Source organism: Actinia tenebrosa, unplaced genomic scaffold (assembly GCF_029948245.1).
Source record: "Actinia tenebrosa isolate PJP-AT-01 unplaced genomic scaffold, QUT_ActTen_1.0 PGA_scaffold9__36_contigs__length_13948895, whole genome shotgun sequence".
In the NCBI taxonomy this organism is placed as follows: domain Eukaryota; kingdom Metazoa; phylum Cnidaria; class Anthozoa; order Actiniaria; family Actiniidae; genus Actinia; species Actinia tenebrosa.
Genome location: NW_028292586.1, coordinates 3,454,761 through 3,466,737, shown reverse-complemented (window position 1 = coordinate 3,466,737; position 11,977 = coordinate 3,454,761). Strand labels below are relative to the sequence as shown.

Genomic DNA, 11,977 nt, shown 5'->3' with positions numbered 1-11,977 from the left:
AGTAATTAAACTGCTTGAATTGAATTCTAAAATATTTCAGAAATTACTTGGAGTCATAAAGTATAAGTTTATGTTTAAATGCCATTTCAACTTCCTGTCGTCCTCGTCACGAGACAGGAAGTGTTAGAATTGGGCTGAATAAGCTCCGGGATTGCCTGGAGTACCACTCTATATTCGACTTGTCCTTTAGGAGACTAGTTAACTTTTGGCCCAATACGAGAGGTTTGCTACGAGCCTATAAGGTGCACCGAAGCTGACTAGAAAGATTTTTCCTTAGTAGATGTGGTTTTAGAAGGATTTCCTTACTAGGCCATTCGTCCTAACTTAGGTCGAAATACTACAAAGACTAAATTTTGCTTATAACAGATTTCGATTTGATTTTGATTTCGCTAGTGGTTTTTCTTATGACTATAGATCGGCTCTCTTAAATATCTCGGATGCCGCGAGGCTAACAGGAAATTAAAATACGAAAGAAATAGTACAAATTCCATCGGTAAAGAGTGTGAAAATGATCTTTCGCTTTTGTATTTGAATAAGCATAAAAGTGAGAAGAAATTGTTTCATAAGAGTCTTTCAAATCAACTGAAACTCCTACCAGCGTGAGTCAACGGTACAAAAACAATTTCAAGCAAGTTTCAAGAATTGTCATTCCAGATTTTCCACATAATGAGCTGATGGATATTCTCATAATAGGACGTTTGCATGATGGCGTCACTGACCTCTACTACCAGACTCCCTTGCACACTTTCTTTTATTCAGTTAATTAGCACCAATTGTCTTACTAGTCTCATAGGGAAATACAAATTTGAATAAGAAAGAAAATTCGCGAAGCATTATGGTAGTGGGAGTCAAATGACGCCATCATGCAAACGTCCTATTATCAGTACACTTGCAGCTAAGGAACAGACGGACAGACAGACAAAGAGCTCGGATTTAATCGTACTTTTTGCACCATCAAGTGCGGGAGGAAAAATTCAGCTTGGACTGCCTGTGGTTATATGGCAGAACAATAAAATCCCGGGAATTGAACTCTTTCTCATGTAAAACGGTTGTATTGTTCCTGCCATCTAACATGGCTGCCGTCACGTGATGGTGCAAAAGTTCTATTGTCAGCGGTCTTGCTGGTATAAATGTATGACAAACTGCTTAGCATATCAGTCAGTCCACTTCAAGCCTGCTACGGCTTGGATGTGTTTTTACCAAATATCAGGTTGAATAACAAGTATGAATTGAAATCAGAATGCCTTGTACAGCTTGCAAGCACTATCGGCGAATGGGTTAGGTTTGTGTTGCCAATTGATTTTTATTTTTATGTAAAGCTCAGTGCCTTTTAATGTTTTGAACATTTATCGTTTTGTGTTGCACGTGTCTTTAGTCGCTTCAAATTCTGTTGAGATTTTACTCCCTAAGAGTTATGTCAGTACTCGTTCGCTGAATTAATGTTTGCATTATTGCTTTATTTTCTTTGCCCTCATAATTTTTTCTACAAGCGTTTTTATTTTCACTGTATCGCTAGCTAGTTTTATTTACTATGCAAAACGTGCGCTGGTCTTTGGTTTTTACGTCGACTCAGGTGTCATATATCCTCACGTGCGTTAAGTTTATTCACACTTTTATTATGCTTCATTCGTTATTAGAGTGCAAACAATTAATCCGTGAAACACTAATTACTAAATAGTACAAAATAGTGCTAATTAAACAATAGAAAACAATGGAATTTGCATGAAATTGTGCTATTTAGTAATACTAAAGTTTCATGGTTATATTGTTTGCACTCTATCGTAAAGCTGCAATTAAGATTGTTCAATTAGATTTAGTACATCTGTACGGTAATTCGAGAACAATGTCCGAACTTTTTGGTGACCGTAACACAATCTAAAACAATTTATACCCCGTGACGGCTAGCGCCGAAAAGGGGAATGGCTGGCTTTCACTCACTGATAAGAGTCTTTGAATCTCATTATCTGCTCCAAATGGTGGTCAAACACTGGCCACCATGTGCTGTCAACCAGAAAGAATTCTATTGAAAACTTGTGATTCAGCTGATGAACATTCCGCACGAGACAGGAAATGACGTCAAGTGAAAGCCAGTAATACAGCTAATTACGCGTAAATATTTTTAAGCTGGCTGGATGTTAAGAATCCCCCTTTCTTGTTATTCACTTCCAAGTCTCCCTCATTGCATAGTATTTCTAATAACTTTTTTTCTTGCATATTTAATGAAGTTGTAGACAGTAAGAGCGAAGGTCAACAATGGTTTTCCAAGAATCCATCTAAGGGATATGAATTGGCATAACCGTTTCTCAAAAATTTGTGTTTAAAGTTCAAGCGATAATATGCGCCACCAATGGTGAAAATATTAGCTGAAGGGTTTGTTAAAAAGGTAGAATATTCCAAGCAATTATTCCCTTGAGGCCTGGCTCTTAAGTCTGAATTGAAACAACTAGAGCTAGTTGTCACGCAGTGACAGGTTTGATTAAAGTCGCTCGAAATAAAATACGGTCATGCATCTTGGCAAGAACATTTCATATATATTTTTTGTACTTTGTTCAGTGGCAATATTTATTTTAACGATTTTTATTCGCTAATTTCCACGAGATTGTATGGTGCAATCGTAAATAAATGCAAAGCTAGAATTTTTTTAAATAATCTGGCCAAGCAGAGAGGCGGAAGTGTTCGACATCCAACGCACCAGCTTTTGTGCAGACTCGTATATGATTGAGTATAAATGTGAAATTTTATCTAAAAATCTGATGGGATAAACGTGATCAGATGTTATTTAGTATATCAGAGTTCAAAGAATATAAGAACTGAATTCGACAATAAATCGTATATTCGACAAATAATCGTAATAATCGTAATATTGTTAGGTATGTCTCTAGTTCAACTTACCTTTAAGTTCGTCTTCAGTTAAACTCATGATTTGAACCGAACTTAGCTGAAACTGACTTTGTATGTCAACAGCATTGATTCTTTTTAAATACCTATCGGTAAAGGGGATTTTCTTGAGCAGTTTTTGGATATAAATTACGATCATCTTCTTAATAGTCCCTATAAACTGTTAAAAGATCCCTAGTTATGACGTCAATAGTTCAAAAATAGTTAGTGAAGTAATCACTAATGGAGACGAATTCGAGGTGAATATATATATATATATATATATAAAGTGCTACTAGCCGGCGCTAAACACGGCAATATGGCCAACACTCTAGCAATATAATATGAAGTGAAGAGTTGAATGGTAAAATATTTTTATATGATTTGAGTGATGCATTTTGGAGATATCAAGATTTTTTTTCAAGGTTTATACTGAACTGTGTGCAGTTATAAAGCACGCGGGGATTGGCAGAACACGAGAGAGATCAAATAAATAGAAGTTAAATTAATGCAAAAGCAAAAAAAAAAAAAAAAAAAAAAAAATCCAAAAAAAATCCAAAAAAAATGAAGGAAAATATAATGGAAACTATGATTTACATCACTGGGCACAAACAAACAACTAATATACCAATAGAACTATAAATATTATGATATTTATAATATTTTACAGATGAATTAGCTTATAAGACTCCAGTAGACGATTTTTCAGTTCTTTCTTAAAGATCGGCTTGCTAAGTATTCAGTGAATTTGCCTCATCAATAGAATCCCGCACCTTTACACAAGTAAATCTAATGTCACATTTTCCATAGTTCGTTCTTATGCGAGGAATGGAGAAGGTAGATTTTGAAGCGAGTCTGGTATTATAACTGCGTTTCTCTTTAAAGTGCACATGCACCCTTCGACAATACTTTCAGTTCTGATTTTACATGAAGTAAATAGTTGATTGGTAAAATATTTCTTGATTTGAGTGATGCGTCTCTAAGTTATGAAGGTTTATACTTCCAATATGTTAATGATGATGACGTCAGGTAAGGTATTTGAGTGTTTTTGTTGTAACTAGTAATACTAAATGCTGGCCATTTTGAAAATACAAATTTAAAATAGCTTTCCCATGAGTAAATTAATGATGCTTTTTAAACACTGTTTCTATGAACCAGTTCAATTTTGTATAACTAATTAAGCCTTAATAGACGTCACACTTATTAGTATATTTGAAGTAAACGCGATTGGTAATCGTTTAAATATCGATCTGCTAACATCTTAGTGAGTGAGTGAGTGACACATTTGCATATTCAGAGCCCTCACAATAACTCGTTTCTACGCCTCGCGTATCCACGAGTTAAAAAGGTCTACAGTTAATGATATTATTTGCGTTGGGCTACCTGTCTTGGTCACCTGTAGCATAATTAGCATACTAAACAAGCGTAATAGCTGGTACTTTTGCTCAGCGCGCTTCAAAAAAAATATTTGCTGCTCACATCAGCAAAGCACTTTACCTTGCGGTTTAAAACTTTTTCTCGTCACAAATATAAACACAATGATTATACCATTGTTGAACCTGGACGTGGCGTGGCTTGTCCAGATATTCGTGTTCCTGGCTTATCTTGGAATGACATACCTACTACTCATGGAATATCTTTACGAAGATCCGTTTGGACAAGCTAAAGGGAAAGACTCCAGCGTCAAAACGAAGGAACCGAAAGGAAACGAAAAGGAGAAAAATATTGGGAAAACGGCTGTTGAGGAGACTAAGAAAGCCACTAATATTCAAAAAAATTGAAAGGTAAAATTTAAAATTCTGAACGTAATATGCAATCTTAAATACTGGCTGTGTGGGTATACTTTTGCTAATATTAATCGAACTGATTTTTCAATTTGTTCGACTCATCGAGGACACGTTTACTTCACTTCCCTATAAATAATTCATACTATTTATTTAAAGTGGAAAATTATGCGATGCAGTTCTTGATAATCGATGTTAGTCAAACAGACACAAAATGTCTTTCTACTCTCTAAGATTTATCATTCCTAGAGTGATTTCACGGCTTGGCCTGTGAAAGAATCGTCAAAACGTTATGAGTGATTTTATCTAACCAGTGACAAAAAATTAAGTAGTAAATAAAATCACTCTAATAATAATAACAGTGTTAGAACGAAATTCCATTGTTCTCTGTCGTTTTATCTTGAAGGCCAGTCACTTCTATCGAACTTTGTGCTTAAGCGCGTATTCCTTTTATCTGTATTTCTATAAATAGAATGCATGAGCACGGGAAATTATATGGGAAAACAAAGACGCGGGAAAAACATATAATATTTAGCTCTATTCTGTTTAATTAGTATAGGAAATCCGATCTCGAGTACAATTCAGAATTTATAGGTACGAGTGATGTCAGTGAAAGTTTTCAAAAATGGACGGGCCTTTTATAGGCGAGCCCAATTTGAGAGCTTTCAAAACATCTCGAGTATCTATGAATTCTGTATTTTACGAGAAGATCGTGCAATATTTTGTTTCTACAGAATACAATTTGTATAGGAAATCGCACGATCTTCTCGTACAATTTGGAAATTAATAGACACGAGTGTCGAGTGTCTATTAATTCCAAATTGTGCGAGAAGATCGTGCGATTTTTTGTTTATAGTTCACTCAACAAAATTTCAGTAAAAAATGCGAAGCGACGCCGTTCATCTTTGTCTATTTGGCGACCGATTTTCAGTCCATCGCGCAACTGAAATGCATAAAAAAGATTAGTTCTTATTAGTTTTTACGGTTTTTTTTTTTTTTGCCGCTGTTGACATTTTTTTGGCCGTTTTTCCATAGCGACTTAATTCGGTACTCCTACGGAGTACAATTAACGCTATAATTGTACTCCTTTCGACCAATCAGAGTCAAGTAATTTTGTTGAGTGTACTATAAGGGATTCAACTGTTCAATCAGAATCAAGTAATTTTGTTGAGTGTATTACTGTACTGACTGATTTTTCTGGACTTTTCAGGCAAGAAATAGAGCTTAGTAGTGGATATTAATCAATGGCCTACTAAATATAAAAGAAAGAAAACAGATAAAAAACAACAGCAATGAACAACAACTTCAACAACAGGAGTTTGGCATATTTATATATCGTGATTGCGACCTCTATTGAGCGGACACTATTTTGGGTACCGCGAGTAGTAGAGCCGCAGTGCTGGCTACCTGAGCTGCAATACTAGAGACCTTTAGATCCGACGACGAGTAAGAGGACGAGTACGAGTACGAGTGTTTAACTTTTAAAAAGAGGCACTATCTTTTTGTAGTCGTGATAGTGTACGTGATTGAAACTTTAGATTGTAAAAAATCTGAAATCGACTACGATTCACAGGACCAATTTTAAAACTCGTACTCGTACTCGATCTCGTACTCGTCGTCGTATCTAAAGGTCGCTGGCGTGAGGACGACTGGCGGCTCAGGCGACTATTCACCTTATTTAGAATTAATGCCGAGCATTGTATCAGGGGTTACTGGGTGCACTTTAAATATAGAACGTAAATTTCGTCATCATCATATTCATTAAGTTGGAATAATCTCTTTCACAATTCCCTGCGCCATCTTGAAAGGTAGCCGTGTCTTTGCGTCAAAGCCAGACGAACTTGCAATGCTAGAGACCTTTTTTAACACCTTGGACAATTATTCACAGGTCTCATCATTGCAAGCTCACCGTTCGTCTTGCAACCATGCAAAGACATGACTACCTTTCAAGATAGCGCAGGGAACGGTGAAGGGGACTATTGTGAAATATTCCTTCATTTGAATGTTGCGTCTTTAGGTTCATACATACACTATGAGAGTGACTTGGACGTCATCCCAGGCTTTTGAATGTATTTGTTTTAACTTTACTAAACGCTAGCTATCTTGTAATACTAAACTCTAACCATTATGAGAAGCCAAATTACAATCGACATTTTGGAAAGCTTGAGTATAATGATAATGCTTTTTAATATTGTTTGTGTGAACTAGTTAAAATTTGTATAAATGAAGCCTGGGATGATGTCACAGTCATTTGCATATTGAAAAAATAAACTCTTTGTAACTTAAAAGACGCAATATCCAAAGCCCGGGCTAAAACTACCACAAGAATTTAATATATCCAAACAACATACAACAACACCGACAAAAACTAAGGCCCCGTCCACACTATGCCGGATAAATTTGAATCAGCAACTTTCACACCGAAACCGAAAATATGTTTTCCGTCCACACATGAAAACGGAGAAAATGTTTTGGACTAGTCCGATCAGAGGCTGCAAAAACGCTTTATTGCACATCTGCAGAGCATGCGCATCGAAGCTGAAATTGAGCCCGCGGTGAATTGTTAGCCTTCCCGCCAAGTTCCCATGACAATCATGACGTCATCGTATTCGAAATGTTCTCCGTCCACACTAATACGGCTAGCCGGCGTTTTCAAGTTGTTCCACTCTGGAGACCGTTTTCGAAAAATTCCGTTTTCGGTGAAGAATTGTTCCGGATTCGCCCTGAATAGTGTGGACGGGGCCTAAGAAAGAATTGACTCGGATGATTTCTACTCGTTCTAGCGCTTTCACACGGCACTAAGTGGGGACACTTTTCACTCACACACTACCACTACATTCAATATTCTATTCAAGCAAGAGAGACCTCAGATCAGATAAAAAACGGGAAACAAACATGCACTTTGTAAATCAGCAATTCATCAAAAGGGCAGGTGAATTCATTTGTCATTAAGTTCAGATAAGAAATTTATCATCTCTGAGCATCATTATTAACCGAGACTGATAACTGATGCCGCGGTTCTTTTCATATCTTTTGTTCTTTCTTTCTGTAAAGCATTTAATTAAAACTTTATTCTGTCATTCATACTTTTTTGATCCGAAAACTATGACACAACCAGGTGGTAGATTGATTTTATAACTAAGCTCTCCCATGGCCCAGAGCAAAGTATCTTGAAGAAGTTACGTTTGAGCAACTGTTTAGGTCCTACAACTTATTTATACTTTTTTTTTTTTGTCCGAACACTCAGTTTGAAATAATCTGGTTGATCTATACTAAGAAGAGCTCTACGTTTGAGTAGCTGTTTTCAAAAGTAAACGTCGACAAGGTCCTATTTATAACTCCAGCATGAATGTGTCAAACACTTCCAAGAGTAGCTCAATAACTGCAGCTGTCGAAACTTCCTTCCTCCTTGTCCATGCTGTTATCATTCTAACTGGAGTGGTTGGCAATGCACTTGTTATTGTAGTAGTGAAGACGACACCTTCAATGTACACTACTACAAACTTCTTACTTGTAAATGTAGCCGTTGCTAACTTGTTTACCGTAATATGGCTCATCCCAGCTGATGGCTTTAGCTTTCTAGCACCACCTGGCGGCTCCGCAAGCGACTTTCTGTGCAGATTTTTCACGTATAATAGCTTGCCTAAGCTCACTACTGCTGTATCAGGCACCACTTTCACCCTGATTGCAGTTGAACGTTATCATGCTATCATCAAACCTCTAAGAGCTGGACGACGACTTACGACCGAAAACGTCCGCTATGTTATCGCTGGGATATGGTTTTTTTGGTGCGCCATTTTGGTCCCATTTGTAATCTTCATTAAGTACGATGAAAATGAACAAAATTGCACTGAAAAATGGTCTTCGACTTTGTTTAAGAATGTGTTGTTGACAGTTCTCAGCGTCACTTTTATAACTTTGGTAGGAACTATGGTTTTTTGTTATTCTAATCTTATCAAAAATCTCTACTTTACGAAATCAATATTACCCGAATCTGCAACGGCTGATAGTGACAAGAAATCAAAGCGTAAACTAATAAAGTTTCTTGTGCTTATAACAATCGCGTATCTGATTTGCTTTGCACCGTACATAGCTTCATTTGTGCAGTACGCGATATTCACTACTTACAGTCCTTCTGCACATAACATAGTGGTAACCATGCTTTATGGTAATTCATCAATCAGTCCTTTTATTTGTGCTTTTCAAAGTTCTAATTATAGAGAAGGTTTTAAGAAGATTCTATATGGCTGTATTAAATGTCTCCCAAGACAGCAAGTTGAAGAGGACCAGTCCGTTCAACGGGATTAAAAGGATGACTGATGCAATAACTATAATTTCAAATGTAATTTTCTTTTAATTATGCGATGTAAAACTTAATCAAAGCTAAAGTATTATATTCTTACAGGTTTTTATTAAAAATAGAAGTTTCTGTCGGTCTTTATTATTATAAATATGCTTTATTTCCCATTACGCTTTACTTTTTTAGCCGTTTTTATTTTACTTTAACGATTATTTTTGCATTTGTTTTTATTGCTATCGTTATCGTTTTGTTGATTATGAGATATTGCTTTGTTTTCATGCATGGCGGCAATGTTGTGGAATCTTTAACAAAGCTTTCGTTATATCAACCAACATGGCCTCCCATGACCGTCATGTATTTTGTAATATCATATCCATATCATGGTGGCCATGTATTTTGTAATATCATCCAACATGGTGGGCCATGCCTTTTGTAATATCATCCAACATGGTGGGCCATGCCTTTTGTAATATCATCCAACATGGTGACATAATGTTATTAAAACTGTTGGATTCACTTTAATCCTTCAAGGTAAGGAGCCGCCTGCTCTGAAAACAAGAATATAATACAACGATAATACCTTCGACACGAGCATGCGCCAACGATTTTAATATATTCTCTCACTTCCATCCGCCATCTTTCTATCGAACAATTTATCCTGCGATATCAAAAAACAGTTCTAAGGCATACGAAAGAAACAAAATGGGTGTTTCAATCGACTCGGACCATTTGATGTACTTTGCTATCGGTATCTTGTACCTAGTACTGATCTGTATCATATCAAAGGATGCGTTTTTCCAACTCTTCGCTCCTAGCAAGAACGACGGAAAAACCCAACAGTTTTGTTGTCCTCGTCACGGTGTACAAGAAAATCACCTGAAGCGAGCTTGAAAATACGTTAAATTTCTTCGTAAACATTATGAGTCTGTAAGTCTCTGACAAAAATCCATCCGCATAAATTCCTAATACTATGTAAAAAAGAAAAAACTCTCACAATTTTGAGAAACTTGCCAACTTAATTAAGATTTATTTCCTTATATAAATAAATTTTTATTTCATAAAACAAATGTCGGGTTACCGTAAAAAAATTTTGAATAGATGAAATGAAAATAAAATAAAATCGGATTTGGTAGTGGCATAGTGGCTGTTCATCGACTGAAATTCCAATTGGAATTTATTAGAAGTTGATTTTTGCAGTATATTTTTGTAAAGCTAGGGGGGAAAACGTACGTCTGTAGAGCAAATGAAAAATGAAAAAGAAAGAAAAGCAAGAAGAAACAGGTCCTTTAAACCACAACAAAACAGAAAAAACTTTATTATAGTAAAATTCATTGGCTGACAGGGAATTCTATAGAAATCAGCCTCAGAGCCAGTCGGCTTGTGAGATATGGAGTCCACAATCACTATCAAAACAATGTTTTTTGTTTTTTAAATTCAAACTCTTTGATATATTCGGTTTGATGAAATTATACTTAGTTTATGAACTCGAAAATTCAGAAGCACGAGGATGACTAATTATTTTTAGCAACTTATCTTCAAAGAGAATGAGTCTAACTTTATCTTCTTCTGACACCATTTGAGGACATATTTGTGGTCTGAAGATTGTAACTTAATTTTGCTAGTGAGATTTATGAAGCTCATTGACAACAAGCAGTTGACTTAGCAGATGGCATTGTATTTTTTCAAATATTGAATTGAAAGTTATTATTAAGATTTTCACGAAAAGGTGACAACTACAAGGTAAAAAGTGGAAGGCTTATTATTCATGATCGTAATCGTAGCGACTTTTTTCCTAAGATATTTGCATCTCTAACTATTACAGCTATTGCGAGCAGCTGTATGCTAACTGTACTATTATTGCGAAGTTTCACATCCATGCTTTCGTTCAAAACACTGAATCTTTTCTGAACTGTTTGCTAGGGATTAAAAATATAGTAAATGCTAAAGAGAGTTCAAATGATAATGTAAGCGAACTTCTACTGAGCTCTCTTTCTCTGGATTGACTTATGAAATATAAAACGAGTCTCGAGTCGACTTAACTTTTTCTCTCTTTATTCGTCGCGAGTCGCGACGATCGGTTTAGTTCAGAATTAACCGAAAAGAAAAAATATATTTATCAACAGGTTTATTTATTTGATATCTCCAAAATTTATTCGACCTGAGATATGAATTATGTTTCAAAGAAAACCAAACTTAATCGATTAAACTAGAGCACATTGAATGCGAAATTTCATTTCTGAAGATAAATTCAATAACACCAATCTTGATCTAATTGACTTCTGTGGCCCTGAATAATTCCATTTGTATGCTAAGTAGATAACAATTTGTGATGAAGCAAGCTTCACTTTTCAAATGCCATTTCTATTTTCTCATGCAGAACAAACTTCTAGTACGTCCATAGATTGGATTATATAGACGCCTTTCAAAATTTTCTTACAACTTACAACTGTTTTGAACTGACCATCGTCAAAAGTCAAAAACAGATCAACTGGAAACAACCAATCAAAATAGCCGACTACGTTTGTATAGGAAGATGTATTAACAATTTTTCTATATTTAGTTATAGCCCAGAGTGTCCTGCTGTCATCATCATCTGCTGCTATCAATGACTAAGAGAGAGGAAAGGGAAAAAACAGCTCTTAATTATTCATGTTAGCATATGAACTTGGCTTTTGCTTATACTCTTATCCATTGTCAGATATAATACATGTAATAATTGTAAAGTTAAAAATTCCGTTTATCATTGTAACTCTAAAAAAAGAAAAAATGGAATAAAGCGTTATTAGTTGTGAAGCGAAGAAGAAAACAAACATGTTAATCTTTTGTAATACTCAGAAGAAGGACAGTAACGCTGTTAAAGTTACAAATAAAACAAATACGTCTTTATTACACTGTTTTTTTAAAACTGTTTCCATCAGTTTTATTAAGAGAGGATTCTCTTCGTATTCAAGCAGTGAGCGCCAAAAACTATTTTCTTGAAGAAAGGCTGTTGTACAAGGCTAAAATCTTGTTATTC

The 11,977-nt window shown here is 35.6% G+C and overlaps 1 protein-coding gene and 1 non-coding gene across 3 annotated transcripts; both read left to right on the top strand.

Annotated features, from left to right (window-relative positions):
- The first annotated feature begins 104 nt into the window (after positions 1–104).
- LOC116298271 (uncharacterized) lies at positions 105–11,847 on the top strand. Of its 2 annotated transcripts, none has more exons than XR_004197314.2 (2): positions 105–1,282; positions 11,522–11,847. It is a non-coding gene; the product is annotated as an uncharacterized LOC116298271 (transcript). The 2 variants fall into 2 exon arrangements; XR_016118848.1 differs by lacking the exon at positions 105–1,282 and adding an exon at positions 9,182–9,888.
- LOC148904498 (galanin receptor 2b-like) lies at positions 5,876–9,094 on the top strand. Its single transcript, XM_089024912.1, has one exon. It carries the CDS (start codon positions 8,007–8,009, stop codon positions 8,967–8,969), a length of 963 nt encoding a protein of 320 aa, XP_088881038.1. The 5' UTR covers positions 5,876–8,006; the 3' UTR covers positions 8,970–9,094.
- Positions 11,848–11,977: the final 130 nt, after the last annotated feature.